The sequence below is a fragment of the Octopus sinensis genome, linkage group LG2 (genome assembly GCF_006345805.1).
Source record: "Octopus sinensis linkage group LG2, ASM634580v1, whole genome shotgun sequence".
Lineage (NCBI taxonomy): Eukaryota > Metazoa > Mollusca > Cephalopoda > Octopoda > Octopodidae > Octopus > Octopus sinensis.
In genome coordinates, this window is record NC_042998.1 from 161,038,364 (window position 1) to 161,063,218 (window position 24,855).

The following is a 24,855-nucleotide window of genomic DNA, read 5'->3' on the forward strand; positions in this document are numbered from 1 at the left end:
TATTTTTATCTAATATGTTGGTGACTCCAGTGTTGTGATCCCTACATTTCTAATTATCATATCAGTCTGAAAGCTAGTTCTACTCACTGAATTTGTAGGTAAAAAAATGGTTACTGCAATAAAGAATAATATTCTTTGAAAGAATCAATAGAAAAAATTTATACACAGTAATGAAATAACAGTGATAAGTTTACAATGACAAACAAGCTATATATTTGTCTCACTAAGAGAATACATTACATTTGACACTTAGCAAATGGCTGAGTTAGTTAATTTCAATGTTTCTTTATTTGCTACATTTTTTTCTGACTTCGTGGTAATTAAGAAAACAGTAACAAAGTATAAAAAAAAATGCTTGTATCATCACCTTAAAATGCCATCTCATCTATTAGTAGTTTATTCTAACAGTTGTCATGACCAGAGCACGCTGTATGTATAACAAATTAAAAAACAATAACAGCAATAAACTTATCGACAACAACAACAACAATAATAATATTGACATTGTCCCTTTTCTTGTTTTAATAAACCAAACAAGTATCTAAATTCAACTAATCTTGTCTATAGATATGTCCTGCAGATAAATCTTATGACAAATTTAGAGTGGATTTATTATGCCTCTGTAGATTAAGTAAATAAGGTATTATTGGCAATTATAAATAGATTCCACTGGAATACTGACTGAACTGACTCTCAAAATGTAGCTCTCTGAAAATAACTAGAGTACAATCATTTTTCAAGTATTTTGCATTGATAAAATTGAAAGAAGAGGATTAGCAGAAAAACTGGATAATTAGTTAAAACATTCTTGGGCTAGTTGAATAACAGAATCTATTTAAGTGCAAATGAGCTTCTCTATTACTTTTTGCCTAAGTTGTTGTCATACAGAAATACTGATGAGATTTAATCCCCTATGTAGAACAACAGATAATCTCTTAAATAATCTTCATCATGCTAAGTAGATTCACCTATACTGTAAAAATACTGATACAGGATTATCATAAAAAAATCAGTTATTAAAGATTTAATTGTGGAGCTTCTACAATATATGAGAAATAATCTAATATTAGTTCAATGACTAAATCTCTTTTTCATTACATGAATATAACATAACATCCAATACATGCAGAAATTCTTCGATCTGTCTTTCTTTAATTAATTTCAATCATGCAAAAATAAATTAAGTGAAATACATATTTTTCCAAATAGTTGTCTACTTTTCAGCAAGAGAGAAGAGAATGTATTTCAGTAAACTTATACTCAAAAGATCTATTTGAAAATATAACTAAAAAAAAAAAAAAGATTATAATATCATTTATAACAATTGGATCGCCTTCTCTTTCTTTTTTACTGGTTTTTAATATATTAATTTAAATTTTGTGATGCTGAAAATTATGATTATCTTGAAAACATATTTCAGTTGAAAGGGTATTTTAACTGATTGTTTAGGCTGAAACAGTTAAGATAACATTAATAAAATCAAGAGAATCTGAACGTAGAGCACTAAAGACTCCGTGCAAAACTCTTTAAAACAAATTCTAAGTTTGGATATTTAGAAATATAGCAATCATTTTGAATTATTAGTTCTAATTTGAACATCTTGATATTCTGGACAAGATCAGAGTGAACTTTGTAGTCATTAGAAGAATGAGTAGAGGGAAGTTGTTGAAAATGTTGTGGTTATGAGTTGATAAGATGGTGACAGAATTAATATTATTTTCAAGCATAGATGAATATTTATGCATAAAACTTTATAAGCAAACAGAGGCTGGCATGTAAGCAAACAGTAAAAAATTCTCACAAGACTACACTGAGAGTTGTGTTGCAGAATTAAACATAACACACTGATATTGCTGAACATACAGCAACAGAGAAATAAAAAATATGATTGCTATGAGAATTGAGAAGAAAATTATGTAAGAAAGTTTATATATGAACACTGACCTAAGAACATATTAATGTAAATTCATGAGAGAAGGAATCAGATGATATTAATTGGATTATCAAATATGGTTCCTTGAGGGACACATTAAGAAAGGTGAAAGTAAATATCTGATAAAATTAATAGCTTTTTAAAACTATGTTTGATATTTATTAAGATTGGTATTTGTCAAATTTGGATGATTGTGCCATTAGATGATCATGCTTAGAGAAATTCTAGACCAGCTTTAGAATACAGAGGAAATTGTCAATTTAAACTTCCTGTTTATCAACCTAACCAATCAGTCAGAATTAATAAAAATTGAATAAGTTTGTGTGCCATGAGAAGAGGTGAATTCTAATGTTTTGGAAATGTGTTGGATGGCTGTAAATAAAGTTGACGAGGTTTAGAAAAATGAGAGAGAGGAGTCAACCAGTAAGAACAGTAGGCCATAGGAGGTTAATAGCCAAAGCAATGATATGAGAAGTTGATTTCTAAGTGTATACATATAGGCACTCACATATGCATGCAAACACAAGTGAGGGAAGAAGATGGAGTGTTAAAAGAAGAAACAAGATAATAACTATGCATTCAATGCATAGACACAACATACAAGTGCTAACACAAACACACATGTGCACCCACATCCCTTTAACTGTTAAGACTTAATATAGGTAAGCAATTCCTAACACTAGTAGACAAATGTGATAAAATTGAAAAAGCCTTGGCAAACTTATTTAAACATCACAGCAAATTTCTTCACAAAGTGCTCTCTTTTTGTAAGCTTTCACTTGCTCATAACCTAGTAAATACTCAACACTCTCCATACACACAAAGGGCTGCTACCTTCCTTACCATTTAACTGGTTGCTTCTAAACTTCTGTACTGATACTGATATTGATTCATATCTGTTATGCAAATTCTTATAAATTCAAAACAATGACACACTGCATTATTTAGATAAACCATCATAATTTTTATATATCAATCACATACCACCCAATACACACACAATACCAATTGAGAAGAATAGGTATTATTATGGAACAGTAAATATATATGCTGCTTTCACTAGTTGGTTTTGAAGACCAGATCCACTTTGAGATTACTTTGTCAAAAAAAATTTAATCAATCGATCTTATTGGTAATTTGTTTGCTGTTTTAAACCATAAAACATCCATGAAGAAAATTTTGTCAACTGATTACTTGACTATGTTACATGTGAAACCCTTCTATATCTGTATATAGCATGTAGAATGTTATGCTGAGTTGGCTGTTACATTGGAGTTTCCCAGTCATGTAGCAAGTTCTTCTAACTAGAATAGATTGAAATATCTAGGCTACCCCTGTCGAAGAACTATACTTATCAGGTAGGCCACTAGATCAACCAAAATAAACTATTTCTATCTTCTACAGTACTGAGCACTAGTTCCATTCATTAAAATCAACACACACACACGTACATGTGCATGCACATACACACACACAAAAAAAAATACAATTAAGGTTTCTAATCTGGAGGGCACTGTTTCAAAATAAAACTGCTATACTATTTGGGGCAGCAGGGAAAATATTTTAGTATTTGGAAGGATAGCAAGCAATAAAAACTGCATCCAACCCATATCAGTAAGGAAACAGGTGATGTTACTGCTGCTGCTAATCAAAATTTTGGAACCCAATGAGATTTCTACAATTACAAACTTATTAATATAAGTATACCAAACTGTTAGGGAAACCATTTATAAGATATTTATAACACACACAACCCTGCAAAGAAGAAACTTCAGGAACTACAAATGTATACATATAAACACAAAGAAATATTAATATAGTGTTTGAAACATACATTAAAACCATAATCTGATAATTGAAAAAAAAAAAATGTCAACATCTTAAAATTTCTTTTTATTTTGTAGGTCATATGCAAGTTCTATTTCCTCATAGTAGTTCATCTATTGTTCAGAATGAATTAATCAACAAACAGTTACTTCCAGCTGTTAATGAAATTAATTCTTATGAAATTATAAGTGAACAAATTTTCTGTTATTCTTTTGCTATTCATAATGCATGAATGTATGTATATTGTAAATGTGTATCTATCTATTTGTTTGTGTGTGCATGCATGCACATGTGGTGTGTATGAGATAGATAGATAGATACATAGAGAGAGAGTAGTTTGTAAATCTTGTAACATACGTTGAAATCTCTCATATTTGTCAAGACAGGCGGCAACACTTTTGAGTAAGTGGAAAACTTTTAACTAAATCGTAACTGTGGCAATGTTTGCAACAAAGAAGGAATGTGAACAAAAATGCTAATGCTCCATTTTCTTTTTAAGGAAAAACACCACAAGGAATTTATTAAAGGAAACTGAAAAATTACAGAGTAAGGAAGAAATTAATAGAATATGAAAAAGACAGAAAATGTCTTTATCCTGTGTCTTTTAAGCAAGCTTCCTTTTGAGAAATAGTAACTTAGTTGAATTGTTGTTCATATGGCGCTACTTGGAGGTATGTGTATATACAAAGAACAATTTTAATCAATTCTAGAAAAATGAATTACTATGAAAAAACTGTTAAAAGCATTTTCAATTGTAAAAAAAAAAGAAGAAAAAAATATTTAAAACATTATTCAAACTATGAATATCAATAAATTTTGCAATTGGTTTATGTTGTTTCTGTCATGTGTCTTTGCAGGAAATGAACATGCAGAGAGAATGGGATGTGAAGGAGATATGCTAAGAAAACTTAAAAACAAAAAGAGAAATTTCTTCCAGACAAGCTTTCAAAGGATTCATAAATTATATACTTTTACTACCTCCCATCATATTTTCACTTTTACAAATTGCTTAAATCATTAGCATTCAGCTTAGGATGAACATATTTCAAGGATTTGTGAATTATGGGACATAAGAAAATCAAAAGATATGAAATATCTTAAATGTTCTTTAAGCATTTCAGAGTAAGAAACATTACTATTTTACAACTATTGACATGAAATTATGTTCTTTTGATGAATTGGTAATGTTGTTAAATAATATTTTCCCCATGATTCATCGTATAAAGTAGACAATGAATTTTGGTAGGTGGAAACTGAGCAGAAACATGTAATGTGTGCATGCATGTGTGTGTGTGTATGTGTGTGTGTGTGTGTGTGTGTGTGCGCCTATGTCTGAATTTGTATCAGAGTTGTTTTTGTGTTTTGTTCCTTTATATCCTGTAACTGAGCTGTTTCTCAAATTTAGAGATTGATAAAATAAGTACCACACTGTGATATATACTGAGGTTAAGATGATTAAGTAAAGCCTTGAAAGCAGTTCCTCAGGAAAACCCCAATGCAATGACTAGCATCAGTAAATGAACAACAGAATTTGGTTCAATAAATCAAAAGAAAAAATACAACTTGCAGAAAAATTAAACAAAAATGGAGTTTGAATTTCTTTGAATTTCAGCATTGAGATATTTGGTGAAGAGGATAAAAAAAAAGACTATCAAGTGAATTGGATCATTTAAACTTGTAAATTTTAGTAATTAAACTTAGACTCAATTTAAGTTTTCAATATAGTCTATGAAGTAATATGCATGCTTCATGAAAGTGCATTATCAAGACAAAGACTTAAAAAAAGGTAAAATCAATTTGAATGATGTGTGTTCAAAAATGTTTTTTTTTCTAAATCTTTTTATTACTTCATAGGACTAGAAACAACGAAATTCCAAATTTTACCTCTACTGTCAAGAAAACCTACATCAGTTTAAATTAGGAATGAAGAAAACTGGTCATACCAAAGCTAGAAGCAGTAATGCGATGATAGAGAATAAACAAATGATTGAAAAAATATTTTGGCAATGAGAAGAGTGGCAGGGAGAGGTTAAAACTCACAATGAAGACACATTTTTGCCTGCATCAGATATGTTCCAGAATTACTGTCATCTGGCTTTCATCAAGAGCAACAAGGCAATAAAGGGAAGCAGGGAAGAAGATTCCAGGGGATAGCATTCAAATTACATACTAAACTAACATCTTGGCAAAAGGAATAAATAATAAACACAAACGAAAAACAACAAAACTATTTACAATATGCAGGAAAATAATAAGAGAACTCTTGCCATATATAAAATTAACAATAGCATTAATGCTAATAAAACACAAATATTTTATATGCCCAATGAATAATAGTTTCCATTGCAGTAGCAGAATCTAAAATGTTGAATTGAAATATTTCTAAATTAACCTTTCAGTAATTTATATACCTCCTTAGATTAAATATATCTTTTCCAACTGTCTTACAAATATAATTTTAGATCGTACAGTATATATAAATGAATAACAAAGTATTAATAAATAAATGTACGTTTCAGAAAAAGAAAATGAAAGCTAAAAGAAAAATACATGACTTAGCTGATCAATGTTATTCTATAATGACCAACACAAGAACAGAAAGAAAAAAAAGAAGCATATTATGTAGATTTGTAGATTTTAATATTACTGACTAGATTCATGGATATTATATAGGGACACTAGGCATTATTTATGGCACATACAAAATAAATAAATAAATAACCAACTTTCTCAATAATATAACATAATGTAAGTGATTTTAGCTAATAAGGTTTCATATATATCAATATCTATCTATCTATCTATAAATATATGGATGTATTACAGGCAAAAAATGTTATAGTAGTTGCATGATATTAAGAACATGACAACCAATATAGTGTTAAAGTTGCAATAAAATGTACCCAATACACAGTGTCAAGTAGTTGGAATTAGGCAGGGCAGTTAGTTATTGAAACAATGGTGAAATAAAGTATATGAGTGATACATGGTTCTCTGACATGTCTACACAGAACAATAACTCTGAATATGAGCTGACTTAGATTCTGATGGCCCATTTAACTTATGTATGGCAAGAAGATATAAAATGATGATGATGATCACACACACACATACATATATCTTCATTTGCTTTTTACATCTGTTTTTCCATGCTAGCATGGGTTTGATGAATGTATTACTGAGGCAATGTTTTTGAGCCAAATGTCCTTATCACTCACCATTATTTGTTTTTCAAGAAAGGGACACACACACACATAAAACATGCAGAAATGATAACAATTATATAAATTATTGTAATTTATCCTCTTAGTTTGATAAACTAAGTATCTGTCATGTTCTAGGGTTTATTTAATCAATTATATCTGTTCATTTACGAATTTGTTGTCCTGGGTCAATGTAAGAAAGAAATCATTAATAAGGCCAATATAATTATTATTTTCAATTCTTATTATCAGAAGGAAATCATATTTTAATCATAAACTATCTTTTTTCCAAATTAGTTTTCAATGTCTTGTTAAATCATTGAAAAACTACAAAACTATTTACATCTGATGCATATACACCATATACATATCTGATGCATATATGCCATATATACTCAAAAGGTAGAAAATAGCCAGAGATCTCACCTGATTTTGTACACTATGTACTCTTATAATGACAGTAAATTTAAATCTTGTGCACTTCTTTCTCTACAGAAAAAGTACTGAGTTTAGAACTCTGCTCTTAAGTATTTCTTTTATATAATCTACTAACACAACACCTAAAGTGAAAAATTTGAGTATTTCAAAGAGAGACATTTCTTTAGATATGTTCTGCTATGTTTGATAACTGTTGATTCATTCTAAGTGTTATCATCTAGTTAATTTTTAAAAACGAAGAGTAAATAGAAAATTAACAGTCTGTTTCATTTATTCGTGATGTTTTCATCAAGTTAGTGTCACATAAAGTTATATTTATCAAACATTTGTAATGAGTTCTTTTTCCTTGCTAGTTGTTAATGCTTTTCATTGAAAAGTATCAAGTGATTATACTTGCAACCTCCAGGCAAACTCACGCAATGACATGTGTTTATAGCGTCTCACTAGTTACTGGTCTCTCTGGATTCTGACAAAGCTTCAGGGAGAAACCAAGATGGAGTTTATTTCTAATGCTTCCAGTATTAACTGTTCTTGATCTCCCTTTACAGATTAATTATAGACAGATTGTTTGAAGTCCATGCAATGTACATTTCCACACTGTTGGGAGCAACGTCTTTTAAAAAAAAAAAAAAAAAAAATCCTCTCCCACGCACACCTTACTCTGTAATGTTAATCATGCCAACATGGTCACAGAACTACAAATACACACTCCAGGGCTTGAAAGAGTCATGCACACTGAAATTTTAATTAAATATCTTTGTTTAGGTTAAGTTTTCTATAATTTATTGCTTTATTGCACATTTCAATTTTCTTTTTAGTTCTTCAATTGCAATCAATAATTGACAAGATGAAACTCTCAAAGCTAATACAATGAATAAGAATGATTAAACTTTACAAACTTCATATCAATCTTGACTTAAATTCTGACAAAATAATCAAATCAGTGGAATATAGTATTTTTATTAACCTTCCTGCTGTAAAGATATTTATCTGAGAATAAGTTGCAAGACTAAGAAATCTAAGCAAATAAGATATTTATTATTTTCAATTCTTATTCTAGTTCAACAACTCTGAAGAAGTTCAGGTCAGATAAGTGTAAATAAAAATAACAGCAATAGCAATGATGCATATTATTTAAGACTGCAATGCTTGAGTGGTCATTGATTTTGTCAGATGTTATACTCACATGACAATTGATATGGAAAAGAGAAAATCAGAATTAATGCATTTCATTTGGTATATAATTTCTGTTTTTTGTAATTGAATTGACAGCAGTATATAACTGGTATAATTTTATCAGACACCCTTGCCAGACAATCCTGCTCATGAATATAAAATACAGTTAAGTTCAATTGTTATATTTTGATATCATTTAACTTGAATCATACTAATAGTAGTTATTATTCATTTAGATTATATTACACATGGTTTGCTTTATTATTTTGTAAAATACTTTGGAGTTTCCTTTAAAGAATAGGAAGGGGAAAGGGTACGAGTAAGATAGATTTCTTGATTTTGAATGATGTTAAATAAAACAAGGTAAACACTTGTTAGGAATCTGTTTAAAGTAATAGGTTATGACACTTTAAATGTTGTTTTCAACTAGTTTTTTTAAAATATATTTTTAAACATTTTTCAAAACTGAGAATTTATTAATTGATAACAAGAAAGAAAAATAAATATTTAAACTTTAAAACAATTATAATTAAAATAAACAACAGAAAATAAATATTTTAAAAATTATTCCAATACTAAATCTGGTATGCATTTAGCAATTTGTCCCAAGGAAACTAAATACAATGTTGAAATGTAAAAGTAGTTGTATCAGTAGAAGAGCTAGTGGTAGAGTAGGGTGAAGGTGGTGGTAGTGGTGATAGCAGTGTCACATAAATCAATTTGATGAGGACAACGGTTGCTTTAAATTATGAGGACACCTATGAATTAATATACATAATTCTTTTATTATCAGTATAAGGATGGAATTTCTTTAGTAATCTAAATAAATATAAACAAAATGATATTAAATATTAATGAAAGCTAATAACAACATTGAAATGAATCAGACAGACAATCAGACTAACATGAAAGAAAAACTTCAGTTGTTAAACATGGGAGATGATATAGTATTTGTGTTGGTTTTTCTAGTAAAAAAAAACTATATAAATAAATTAAATAAATAAAAATGAAGTGAAAAGCAACAACATTCTAATGATGTTCTTGTCATGACTAGCAAAATTCACAGAACAATAACTTTCATAATTTTTCAATCTTTCTAGATTACAAGATCAAATAGAAAAATCAATAATATTATAGAATATTTTTAGATGATTTTATCAACTGAAATCAGCTGAAATACTATTTTAATTCAAGACAGCTCAATACAGTCTCGGAATTTGGGCAGCAGCAGCAGCAGCAGTTATTGGCCTTCATTATATATGAACAGAAGGAAAACTGCAAGTGAAGAATAAAGGCAATGAGGAAAGTAAGAAGAATAGAAAGATTGAAATGGTAAATATAGAAAGGAAGGAAGAAAAGCCAACAGAAAGGTAATGGGGGAAAGGAGAGAAAGAAAGGCGGGAGAGGAGTGGGAGAGGGAAAGAGAAACAGTAAAAGAGAGTTTTTAATAATTTATATAGCAGCCATTAACTGTAATGTGCAATGGTTGAAAAAGAATTTGAAATCCATAATCCTCTTATATCTCATGCATATGGTTTGGATATTTATCCGGCTGAATGAAAACATGAAATATATCCAGTGGAAAAGATGATGACCTCTCAATCATAAGAGAAAGAGAGAGATACAGACAACCATATGATGTGCAAGGAAGTGAGCATAACAAAGTAATAAGAATGAAAGTTGCCACAAGAGTGGCTTATGCCAGAAAACATCTCACAGAGAATTAAAAAGTGAAAATTCAAAAGAAGACAAGCCAGTTATTGCTAGCAGAGATAAATCTACAGTGGCTAACTACAAAAGTTACCATGTTGAACATACTAATCTAAAATATATAGGCTGTATAAAGACCACCAAGAAAATTTGTCTAAATTACTTCACCTGGATGTTACAATGAAATTTTATGAGGGAGCTTAAAATAATAATCATAAATGTGCTTCAAACTAGGAAAAGAAAACAGAGAAGCTATTTTTCTATAGCTAAAGTATATTAAATTTTATGTAGATGCTAACAGGCATAGGGACTTTCTGAAAAAACAAAATGTAAAAAGCAGAAAAATATCTTATGAAAACTGTCAAAAGTAAATTTTAAAATATATCAGCCATATTTATCTTTTCCATCAAATGTAAACAAAACCCAGATGACTGTAATTTTGTCAGATTTTACAACACAATTGTATGAAATAATGCATTAAAATCTTTCAGTGATGATGAAAGCAAGACTTAAAAAACTTTATATCTTACTAGAGAAGCCAAATGAATAATAGAATCAACACACAAAATGAAAAGAGATTAAGATAACGTTTGAGCATATGCAAAACTAGTTCCATGACCAAACATCTCTACTATAGGATTTTGCAAGGATATACACTCAACTGATTAACAAAACTACAAACAATAGTTAGTTCTCCAACATCAGTAACACCTTCCTTATCAGCATGCCTTACAGAATGACAAAACATCAGATACAGAAAAGGGTGTATGAAAGTATAATAATACACTGGAGATCAAAACTATTTTTCTTCCTTTGATGATATTAAATTAATTTCTTTTCTTTTTTTTACTTTTTAAATATAATAGCATGAGCTGAAATCCCACAGGGATTTATAAAATGTATTATATCACTTTCACATGTCGTCCATTATAAATAGTTATTATTTATAGAAGAGAAAATAGAATTAGAGCTAAGGTCTTGATTATTGAATTGTCATGGTTAATTTATTACGATAGGGAAATTTTCTAACAGATAAACAGCAGAGAAACTAATTTAATTTATGGATAGCAACAGACGGTTTAACATTACTAGTTAGTATGAAACTAATAAGTAAATGAAAGCAGAAATATACCAAACTAGTGACAGTATTAAATCACAAACTGAAGATGGTGGATTGCTAGAATCAGTGGAGGGTTCAAAAAAAATTCCTTGTAGTATTTGTTCCAGCTCTTAACATTTTGATTTCAAATGCTGCTGAGATAAATTTTGATTTTTATTTCCTTGAGGATCAATAAAATACCAGTGAAGTACAAAAGATGATTCATTCAACTAACACCCACCGTTACCAATTTTTGATGCTGTGCCTATGTTATAAAATTAAAGAAAAAAAAAGCAGTGGATTGACTGAATCATTAAAGTTTTTACAAAATATCTTGCAGTATTTCTGGCCCTTTACATCCCAGGTTCATATCCTGCAGAGATCAACCATGAATCTCTTTTCTTCAGGGTCAATAAAATACTCTCCAAGTATTAGGGCTGATTTAAATGGATAACCCTATTGACTAAATTGAAGACCTTGTGGCTTTGTTAGAAACAGTTGAGGACATCTGTGAGCAGCTCTTGACATACTGAATGTAGTTACTCAACTGCCTTCAATAAATTCTTTACTATGGTCAAAATAGTGGGTACAAGTTTTGAGTCCTTCTCTTAGGACAACATGGACTGATTATGACTAGAAATACAAAAGGAATCAAACTAAATATTTCAACTGATCAACAATCTCCATGTCCTGGTTGTGTTGAAGCAGAAGTGAGTAAGGTTACTCAACAAGTTTCACACGACCTAAAACTATAACAAATATTTCAAACAGACATAAGTTTGTTAAGAGGATTAAATAATAATAGGAAAATAATTTTAAACAATTTATATCACTATCCATAAGTTTTATTTATGTTCTCAGTAATCTGTAGTCTATATAAACATGTCAGTTTGTGATGACTCTAGCAATGAAATAGTAAACTTCATAAGGAGTTCTTAACTTTCATATTTCAATAAATAAAACAAGGAATAATTTAAGTGATAGGGGGAATAATAACTAGGGGATATGTCTCATAGCTACAATATGACAGACTTTTCAGTAACTGCTAATGGAAAGATCTATTATAATAGTAATTATAAAGGAGTAAATTGGTACAATCATTAGCATGCCAGACAAAATGTTTGGTGGCATTTCTTCTTCTGCCATTATGTTCTGAGTTCAAATTTTGCTGAGGTTGATGTTGTCTTTCATTCTTTCAGGATCAATGAAATAAGAACCAGTAGAGCACTGGGGTTGATGTAATCAACTCATTGCTTCCCCCAAAATATCAGGCCTATTACCTATTTTAGAAAGTATTATTAATAATAATTATTAGAACCTTGTATATTATAAGAAACAAGTGCAAAGTTGACAGAAAGTAAGGCATATGAGAAAGAGAAAAGGAAAGAAGGGTTTTAGGGGAAAAAATAAAGAAAAAGGGAGTGAGAGAGAATGAACTATTAAACTTATTACTAGTCTTATATTAGATGAACATACTTTTTGTTTAATTGTATAAACAATACAATTTTACATTAAATTATCTATTTGACTTGTCTGACTTCATACTTGATAAACTAGTTAGAAATTATCCATTCAGAAAAACGCCTAAATAGTTGTTCTTATTTTAGAAATGATATATTTATAGTTAAAACACATCACTTCATAGCAATATGAATGTTAACATGCAAATATTTTTATAAAATAAATAACAAAAGTCAATAAAAGTAAATTAATCTTCATAGCTGAACATTAAATATAATCAGCCTAGTAAGCTGTCAATCTCAAAATGACAATACATAAATTGCTCTTGTCACCACAATAGATTATAGTGGCATTTTGATAAGAAGATAAACTAAGCATGGTCACTAATTACACAAAGCTTCATAGTTTAAAAAATATGGCAATGTTTGAAGCTAGTTTACAATGTTAAAAGTGCTTTAACTGATTTCCCTGGCAGGCATCAATTGTAATTCTTTCTATTGACTAAATTACGGCTATTCCCATTTCAACATGTAAATAATAAAAACTAGAAGATACAGATGGCAAACATCCCTTTAATAATAATTTATAATTAAAGTAAAATAAAAGGGAAATAATTAGATCAGTGTTGAAAGATAATTAAACAGAAACAAATAATAATTTGTGTACAAGATACTGGTTAGACACTTTTCCTAAAAAATACACCTCATACTGCTAATAAAACAGTTTAAAGCAATAAAACATCGATTTGGAAACTATGACAGCTTCAAGAATGGAGGAGAAAAGAAAGAAGAAAAGAATGGTAACAGACAGTGATATTATGTGTGTGACAATTTAGGCCAAATAAGTCAACAATATTGTCATTGATTCATCTGAATATTTTTATTGACACAATAAATTAGGGTTAACAGGTCATAAAACCTATACAATAGTGAAACAAAATAGAATTAGAAATCACAGTCACAATCAGCGGACATGACTTACACAGAGAATAATGCAAATAATCCTTGAACAACAAAATTTTGTTTGATTTTTAACAATTTTTTTTTATATGACAGACCAACATATATATTTGTCTTTTACTTTATTCAATAAACTTGAATATTATATTTTAGTTTTTGCTTTAAAATATTTAATAAATAACAAACTATTTCTGTAAAAAAAAAGCCAAAAAAGGTTTGAATTTTTTTTTATCTAAAAGTTCGTAAAGACTAAGGGATGGTGTAGATGATATAAGGTTGAAAAAATGACACAAAGGGCCCTTTATGGCAAATGAAAGGTATGTCTTTTATATGCAGAAAGTGACCTGTTTTCATGATTCATTGAATGAGCAGCCATGAGAGACTGCTGAACAATAGTCACTGTTTTATTACGGATACAAGCACTGGATATCAATTGAAACATAAAAAAAGGACAACATTTTTTAATAATAATGATCAAAGCAGCAACTAACAATAGTGTGATAGTAAAAATATGTTATCAGATTTTTTTTTGTTGTATTTAGGAACCCAATGTAATGACTTTCTTGCAGCAGATTATGTATCAGCCCCCACCATACCACACTTCACCGCTGCTGCCACTGCCACCGCCACCACCACCACTGCCATCAGCCCCACCGCCATCATTAGTTTAATGTCCATTTTCTCCATGCTGGCATGGAACACTATTAATATGGAAGCTATTGAAGTTCCTACAACCATAAAGAACTAGATATGTTTAACAAGATATTGTTTTCACACAATTATGAATACCTAATTTATTAGGAAATATTTTAGTTACTCTTATGGCAGTCTTATTATAGTAACACAACGCTAAAAGATTAGAGCATTCATTATGCTTATTCATACATATTCAAACGCAGTGAATGTGGCTCTGTTAACAAATTTTCAATAGAAGAGTAAAGTGTTTTATTTGGAAATTCTTATTTCATTCTGAATTTTAACTTTAATAGAAATATTGTTTTGTTGTTGGCTTCAATAAATCTTCTAGGTTATCTTTTTTTTTTTTAGTTTTGATTTTCAAAGTTTGTCAACATTTACACTTGAAAACAAATATGTTTCCTTTGTCCTAAAAATGTGTAACTGAAAAACCTGACAGCAGTCTATAGGCTGATATCAATAAAGAATAGTGATTCTGACTGAAATATTTGAGGTGAACTAAATGGTACAACAAATGCGGTTGATTATTCAAAAATGACAATGGTTATGGGACAGTAAGTCTGAGCTGGAGAACATTTTTAGTAATGGAGACAAATTGTTAGTACATGTGAACCTATAGGCAGATTTTAAAAATTTATAGGTATTCAATTATTTTAAAATACCATTTTGTCTTGCAAGCTTAAACCATTTATTCTTTTCAAATTTTTAGGGACATCACCAGTGGATGCTTTCAAATATATATATATATATATATTCCTTTACCTCCTCTATTTCATCACTGCTGATCACCATTCGATCTGTTGGTACGTTGTCTGACTGCATGAACTTAGTATTCATGCAGTTCATCTTGAGACCTACTGCAGTGTTTTTGATGTCGAGCTCTGTCAGCATGGTCTGAAGCTGATCCATGGTTTGATCCATTGTATTGATGTCTACCTGGGACAGGAAGTGAATATGTGCCAAGATATCAAAAAGGAGATCTCATGGAGAGCAAGGGCCAGATGGAAGGTGTTTAATGGCATAAAGGATATGCTCAAGGGAAGGTTGGACAGGACCACCCGCGCCAACCTCATCAACAGTACAATTCTACCTGCAATGTTATATGGCTGTGAAACATGGGCTACAACAAAGAGAGAAGAGCAGAGACTGGTAATGGCTCGAAGAGCCATGGAAAGGTCAATGCTTGGTATCTTGTTGAGAGAGCACATCAGTAGCGAGATCATCAGAAAGAAGTCCGGTGTGAGCGATGTCATTGTAGAGTATACACGCAGCAATTTTAGATGGGCTGGACATGTCGCCCGGCTCACCGATAATCGGTGGGCCCGCGTAGTTGCCGAGTGGTACCCGCATGAGCGGAAACGACCACCCAGAAGGCCTCCACGACAATGGAGTTATGATTTCAGGAGGACGATTGGGATCACGTGGATGAAAAAGGCGCGATCCAGAGAGAAGTGGACAGCGTGCTGTGACCAGCGGTGTCAACTGGACGCCTGACGGACTGGTCGGTCAAGGTGATATATATATATATATATATATCAATATATAATATTGATATATATATTATATATGCATAATATCAATATGTTATATAATATTAAACAACATATGTTTTAATGAAATATTATACATAACATTATTGCATGTAATTAGAGAAAATCTTAAAGATAAACATGCTGAATAAATCTGGTTCTCAAATATGTATATGTGAATGTGTGCATGTTGGCAAAAAGATTGTTAGTAAATATCTACATCAAACAAATGTAGTTTGTGGTATTTGCTTCTATGTAAGTTACACCTCATTACACTCAGACTGACTTAGCCTTTCCTTATGGCCCCTATCTCATCACTGAGACCAAAAAGAGGAAAACATAGTGAAGGAAAGAAGAAGAAAAGTAAAAACAAACGTTTCTATATTTAACTTCAAACTGTTATACTTTAACTCTTTTGATACCAACCTGGCTGAAACTACTTCTGGCTCTGTAGTACAAAAACATGTCTTGCTTTCAAAAGTTCTGAATTAAAATCTCCCATCAAACCTTAGTCACAATCTATGTTCATAACACTAGCTTAATGATAACTAAGTTAGTTTACTAAATTCTTTGTTATATTTGAAATTAATTGAAAGAAACACAGAACATCTCAACATTAATATGATAACCAAAGGGTTAAAACAGGATTTAAATTTGAGTAAAAATATGAAATATAGTTAAGAAAATACCACAAAATTTATACTAAATGAGGTAAAATACTTTTTTGCTATATAGGAATGTAAGTGAAATTCTGTGTCTAAATTTTTGCTATATTTGTCACATAAGTATAATATAGCCTTCCGTTCTCCTTTCACAACTAAGTTTGTTTTATCATTAGTTAAGAAATGGTCATTATGTATATAAGAAACATGGAGAAATATTTCTTTTGGAATGGATTAATTTCCAGAAAAGAAAATAATCAAGTGAAGAGTGGAGGTCGAAACAAATCCATCCTGTCTTGAAACAATATCTTCTAAATAACAGCATATCAAAGACATAAGATTTCAACAAATATGAATTTGATTTCAAATAACAGTTGTTTTAAATAGATTGAACTTTAATCTTCAATTTCTGATTCATTCAGTTTAGATATAATTCCTCAACTGCAGCTGCTTCTCTTTTCAGGTTTTTCATTTCTTTCTTTCTCTCTTTTTCTTTCTTTCTTTATTTATAGAATAACATCTAATTGAATATCACAACTGGATTCAGTCAATGACAGAACACATAGGGTTAATCACATCACTAAGGAAGCATTCGCTTCATTGGGAAGTGAAGCAAAAACAGCAAGCGTCTTGAATCAATCTAGCTAATACCAACCAGTTAAGACGCAAGTTGAGCATGACCGTACTTTCTGGTTGATACTAACAATATAGAATTAGTGTGTTCTTGAAACGACATCGAAGGTAAGCTACTAATATCAAAATGGCAAGATAGTAAATATAATCCTGCCATTGATAAACATTGATTGTGACTGCAGAGAAATCATATTAAGCTGATACCCTGAGCATTCAGAAATTGATTGCGTTCAAGCAACTGCTGGAATCACAATGACAGCATAGTCGGCCATAGTCTTCATGTGGCAAGGGACGAATGAAAAGAGAATGTCTTGTATCTTAAATAGAATAGAGCTGGATACTGATAATACTGTCACGTTACCATTAGGAATTCTTGTCTGTTCTTTCACTAGCTGCTTCTCACACTCACTGATCTCTTAAGCAATAAGTCCAATCAAGCTATGAACTCATAGGAGCAAACTTAGCTCTCAAATTAGAGGGATTTGAAATGAGAATACTGTAACAGTTTAGAAGTATTTATATAATTTCTTCACTAAATGACCGAGAAATAAAAGAATGCATTCTATAGAGAAATTTATAGCAACAGCTATCATAATCTCTAATCTTATGAAAAAGTCAGAAAAAGTTCAAATAATAATATAATATAAAGTTAAAATAATAATATTATAATTTCATGAAAGGACTGAAGCCACTATTAATTAGTATTAATGTATTCAAGAAGAATATGCATACATATATATGTGTGAGCATGTGTGTGTGTGTGAATGTGTATGTGCATGTGTATGTATGTGTGTGAGTATATATATGTGTGTGTATATATATATATATATATATATATATGAAATAAACAATAGCAAAATGAGCATTGCAATGGTATAGCAAGAGAATGAATAATTAAATATCCAAAAGAATGGAGAATGAAATATTAAATGAATTATGATGCATAAGAACTAAAACTAGTAGTATCAGAACTTGAGAAAAAATAACGAGATTAAGTTGAAATTCTGAGATTTTGAGTAAATGTTACATACATACATACATACATGCATGTATATATATGGATATATATGGATTAGTTACAGAATTCATTAGAATGTAGGCATATCACTAAGTAGGACACCAGGAATGGTTGGGTTTTTAGTACTGAGTTTACAGTGAGGTAAACAACCCTTAGTTATCATTTGTTGGTAGTATACTGTATGTAGATATATACACACACACACATATATTTATACATACATACATATATCATATATATACACATCTATATATATATATATATACACAAATATATACATATAATATATATATACATATACATATATATACATACATATGTATATAATATATATAAATGATATATATATATATATATATACATACATACATACATATGGCCATAACTATCTTTATCTAAATAGGGCTCTATAACTTAGAGTGTGCTTCTCATTTGGATTTATGATCTAGTAACAGTATAATGTGCTTAAAGATACACATATACTCAAGGTACCAAATTCAATATAAACTGTAGAGCTGACTCAGGGTTGGTTCCAGGTGTGGTGTATGTATAAAAGAACAAAAGTGAGGGTCAAAATTCACAACTGTTTCAGCAGCATTTTATTGAAGCATTCTTAGATTACAGCATAGCAAAAACCTGTCATCATCAGGTAAATTTAAAACATAAGTAAGGCAAAACCAGGGGAGGACCTGCTCACAAACAACCATGATGAACAAGTCTTGTTTTTGTTTTTGTTCTTCTTCTACTTCTTAAGCATATATATATACATATATATATATATATATATATATATATATATATTCTTTTCTACTCAAGGCACAAGGCCTGAAATTTTGGGGGAGGGAGCCAGTCGATTAGATCAACCCCAGTACACAACTGGTACTTAATTTATCAACCCTGAAAGGATGAAAGGTAAAGTTGACCTTGGTGGAATTTGAACTCAGAATGTAAAGGCAGATGAAATATCATTAAGCATTTCGCCTGGCATGCTAATGTTTCTGCTAGCTTGCCACCTTATATATATATATATATATATATATATATATATACATATATATATATATATAATATATATATACATATATATATATATATTATATATATATATATATATATATATATATACATACATATATATCATCATCATCATCATCATCATTTAGCGTCCGCTTTCCATGCTAGCATGGGTTGGACGGATCAACTGGGGTCTGTGAAGCTGGAAGGCTTTGTCAGGCCCATATATATATATATATATGTATTAACATAGAAAATGTGACAGTGTGGTATGCAAATCACTTTCAGAACAATTTAAATACACTAATATGATAGGCTTTCGAAATAAATATTTACATGTTTTACGAATAAAAGTTCTTCATTTAATGGCGAAGTTGTACAATGTATGTTACCTAAAAACATAATAGTAGCAGTGGGATTTGAAATAATGATCAACATTTTTACATTTTAAAATGTAGTAAAGTTTCAAGTGTGTGATTATTACCCTGCATAGAAGTGTATTTCAAGTAATGATACAACCAGAAGAAATTTGACTTGGGAGTTTATTCTGTTCTAAGTAATAAACTAAGTAAATATTAAGTTATCCATATTGTTCTCTACAGCATCTGAAATCTGCTGCAATGAACTGAACTAGTTGAAAACATTGACTTTTAGAAATAACTTTGCAAATACACATAAACTGTCTCCAATATAACAAGATGTGGCAGACAAGCCAAGTATTATGAAATTAATTCCTTCAGTAATGTGCAAGCAAGGCTTCAGATACTTGTGTTTAGCTAGCTGAGTTGTGAATAAAGACAACAGCTTAAAACTGGACAAAGAGTGCAACAAAGCACAGAAACTTAATAGTAAAAGATCAATTGATTGATTAAATGTAATGACACTTCAACTTAACATGTGGTCTGTCTTTTCACTTAATTTCTTAAGCATGAACATTGCAAGACAATGTAAAAGTAGTAATAAAAAATTTAAAAAGTATTCAACTGAAAACAAGGAGGATGAAACTAACAATGTTTAAGTTGTTGCTTGCAAAAGTAATTTTTTAATGTTTTACAAATGATATTCATGAATTTATTTGAAATTATGAAGACTTAAGCAATGAATCAATACAGTAAGTGATCAATTAATTTGATATGTTATAAATCATATTCTTCATGATAAACCTCCTTAATCAAATTATCTTTTATTTGGTATGCTGAATGACAATCTTTATAAACTAAAAAAAAAGAATGTGTACTGGAGGTACTAAATAATGTTGTACTTATCTCTATTTAGTTTTAAGAAAAACTTCTATCTAGTCATATTTAATTAACAAAACATAACAAATTAGAATTTAATTTCTTTTGATTTATATTAAAAATGAGTTTAACAATTCATTTCCCAAAATTTTATTACATTTTAGAGTTAATGGATGGTACATCATCACTATAAGATATGCGTCAGCTTTTGTTAAGTATTATGTAAGGGCTAAAGACATCTTCAGGATTCAGTACTAATCAAAACACACTATAATGAGCTCCCTATAGCTGATATCTCTTAAATTATTTAGATAGAGCTTAGAGCAACAAACTTACTGAACACTTCCTCTAGCAGCCTAATATAATAAGTAAAAGCTGCTCCTAACTATTAAATCATAGGGATTCTTCATAGCTAAACAATTCTTTTCACTATAATAGAATTAGTGTGCTAATGAGGTTTCTCTCCGCTGAATGAGATAATCACAAAGCAGTCTTATAAGTTTGCAGTTAAAAATGGAATGAAATAAATGACCATGGGTAAATAGACAATAAATACCAGTTAAATGTAATCAAGGCAATAAATAAATTGAGAAACAGTTAATTCTTAGGTTTATATAGTGATTGATTTATTTGTTCATTTATTTACTTTCAGAACTAGCCAACATACAAATGAGGTGGTTATCTGATTAATACCAACCTTAACCAAACCATCATCATCATCATCAACAACATCTTAATGTACTGTTTTTCTATGGAGATATGTTGGGTAGGTCTACCTCTCATCTAAATTATTTCTCATCTCACCTAAGAGGACAAATATTTTAACACTGTCCTTTTATCAGTTGTCAGGTGAAAACCAAATTAAAACTTTAATACAGTATCACATGATAAGTAAAGTGTTATAGCCTAGAAGTGGCTGAAAACTGTTCAGTTTCTTCATTTCTAATTCTTGTAGATTGTACATTCAATGCAAAGGGTGTTGTGACTAGTGTGTTTCCAGTAGTAACTGCATAATAAAACATTAATTGAGCGATGTTTGACAAATACTGCTTCTAAACATAAATAAACAATGTGATTATTAGAGTGAGGACAGTATAAATGTGTAACTAGTTTCTTAGGTATAATAATAAACTCCCTAATTGCAATATCTTTGCAAGAGAAAGGTAGAGATAGTTCACAGAGAAAAAAACGATGGATTTTGGTAATGGATGACCCTGTTTAAGAAAAAACAGTATCTTCTTGACACACGACCTTCTAGAGTTAGATGTAATTCCAGATGTGGTTGTGATGGTTCATCAACGATAAGATTAAGAATATTCTTGAACTACTTAATCATAAAATCTTAAAATCTTCAAGGGTGATTTTAGCAATAAAGATAGCATATTCTTGAATAATGTATTGGGTAAAAATAGTTGCGTATGGTCGAAGTAATAATATACTAGGCAGTATACCCATCACCAACTAAAAATTTACCCAACATGTGAGAAAATGACAAGCATGTTTTAATAAAAGTGATGTGATGTTCAAAGCAAAAATAGAATTAAAAGTACTAGTTTTTGGTGAGTATGTATGACTGTGCTGTGTTTTTCTCTTTTTTAATCATCGGTTTTGAAAAGAACACACACACACACACACATTCATGCTGCCTTGGTGTAATGGTTAGTTCAACTCTATGCTTTACAGCAAACACGAAGTTCGATACCCGTAGATTATACTACAACTTTTTCCATCTCCTATATTTATGCATATATATTTGCATAAACTTAAAGTCAGTTAAGATGCAATAAAAACCTATTAGGGTTTATTTCAAACATTTAATTTGCAACTACGGGAAATTAAAGTATCTGCAATGTTTATAATTGATATAAACTGAAGAGTAAATTTAGAATAAATATGTGGAAATTTTATATATAAAATTTCACTGCCGCTTTCACAGCTGAATATTAGAAATAAAAGTATATATATGTACCAGTCCTGTTACATAAGATTAAATTCCTACAATAAATTTAGCTCTAGCTTTAACACCACCTCTCATTTCATACTAAACAACCTACAGTAATAATTATATCTGTTGCAAAGCATTATCAATGAAATTATTAAAGAAATACTTTAAGAGTCCCTTTAAAAATTTACATAAAACAAGATGTATGAGCTGATCACTGTATTTTTTTTATGTGCTGTTTTTAGACTGAATCATTCATTAACCAATTATCTTGTCAAGACTATTCTAAAATGTTAACTGTAACAATCAATAAAAATAGTGGAAAGTAGTGAAAAGCTAAGTCAATTTCTAGAAGTTTTATTTAATTAGAAGCTGTGAAATAAGAGGATAAATCATGTATCATTTTTCTCAATGAAAATGCACTAGCACTGTATATGAAGTAGTCATTGATTAGTGGTACTGACTGACCAGGCAGGTTCAGTGTATAAAGTTTCAGCTGATCTACTTGAGTTGGTACTCAAACATAAATGCATGCTACCTGTTGTTATAACAAGTAACAGGACAGTCATAAATGGAAATCACTCACTCATAAATTATTCACAGTGATTCGATTGAATTTATTAGAAAATTCCACAATAACCTACTATAAATAAATGCTGATAATGCTTGTAACATAACAAATTATTTTTTCTTCGCAAACTTAGAATTGTTTTGGCCAATTACTGATTGTTTCATAGCAATATTGCATGTATTTAATTACCTGTGTATGAAATATTGTTCATGTTCTTCAGCAGCAGTAAAAACGTAACTGAAGATTTAGTTTTTCATGTGCTTTGCACTATAGAAAATATAAATACACTGTAGCTCATTGGAGGTGAAAGTCTACTACCTTTGGCCTACTTATATGTTGGCAACCAATTACTATGTATGTGTGTGTGTGTACAGGTATATATGTACATACGACCATACACACACAACACACAGACATTAACCAAGTAATCAGGACTAAACTGAGCTTAAAGACATAAAGCCTACCATTTTTAGTGGAGAAAAAATAAGAATTTGCTAGTGATGAGAATAAAGTAAAATGACAAGAATTTGTTGTTCACCAGTAATTCTGACTGAATAAGAGAATAACTTTCCTTATGTTATATTTTGGATAAATAGTTGATTTGCAAATATAACATCCAAGGCAATAAAAAAGCTCATTTGTTAAAGGAAAAAAAGAAAAGGGTTAATTATGTAAACTTAAATGATGGCAAAATAAGTTCAAACAAAGATTAGTGGATATCAGATTGTTTTTAAAGTTGTATCTGTCACAAACAAAAGATATATCCAATGTTTAAACTAAAAGCCAATAACATCTTGGAAAATATCAGCCTATGGTGGCTGTGAAATACTTTATAGTGTAGCTTGTTGATGTAGTAGGAACAGAGAAACTACCAGAGGCATTCAGTAATCAATTCGTAGTTTGTTGTTTAGAGAGAAAGAGAAAAGAGGGATGAGACAGCTGCAAATGAAAGGAAATTTATTGATCAATGTCACTGTCCAGCAACTCAACATCTGATAAGGTCCTAGTTATTGGACATCTAATATTTTTCTACATTTTGTATAGTATTGCACCAAAGTAGTTGGCATTATCACCGACCATCTTCTAGTAAATGACTTGTGGTGGGATTTGTTGGCAGTTAAAAGCAAAAGACCTTTGACAACAGATCCATTCATATTTGATCACATAGGCAAGTTTGATAATCTCAAAGCAGCCAATGAGAATCATTTGTGAACAGGTGGCTTTTGTTTAATTGAAATTTTAAAATCAATAAACATGCTTTGAACGAACCATGTCTGCAAATCATATCTACTTTGACTTGGACTACTTTCTTTCTATATTCTACATCTTCATTAAAATAATTCTATAAAACTAAAGAACATTCAAAACATTTAACTTAAAAAGTAGCAGATGAAAAAAACAAAGCAAACAAGAAAGTTTATGCTCAAGAGTAATTAGGAGGATTTAGAAAAGATATTAATTTTTACATCTCAATGTATAAATTTTCATTTAAAAATATTAAATTTTTCTTACCATGAGCGACCCATCCATGCTTACATGTGTCACATGATCTAAGGTGCAACTTTCCAGGGGCAAAACATTCACACATACAATTTGGCAGTGTGCAACGTATAGCCTGCAATAGATAAAAATAAAATTTGGTATAGTAGTAAATATATTTGATAAGTTGTAATGATAAAAAATACTATTGTATTTGAATTTTGTTTGAGATCATCACACACATATATAGACACACTCTTTCTCACA

General features: G+C 30.1%; 1 protein-coding gene across 7 annotated transcripts in view; it reads right to left on the bottom strand.

Moving 5' to 3' along the window:
* The window catches only part of LOC115232597 (zinc finger protein basonuclin-2-like), a 202,639-nt gene that overhangs the window by 95,936 nt on the left and 81,848 nt on the right, over positions 1-24,855 (bottom strand). For all 7 annotated transcript variants that reach the window (XM_036500362.1, XM_029802568.2, XM_036500361.1 and 4 more), the window contains one exon: positions 24,622-24,724. In XM_036500362.1, coding sequence (XP_036356255.1) covers positions 24,622-24,724 — 103 coding nt within the window. The remainder of the gene's footprint in view (positions 1-24,621; positions 24,725-24,855) is intronic.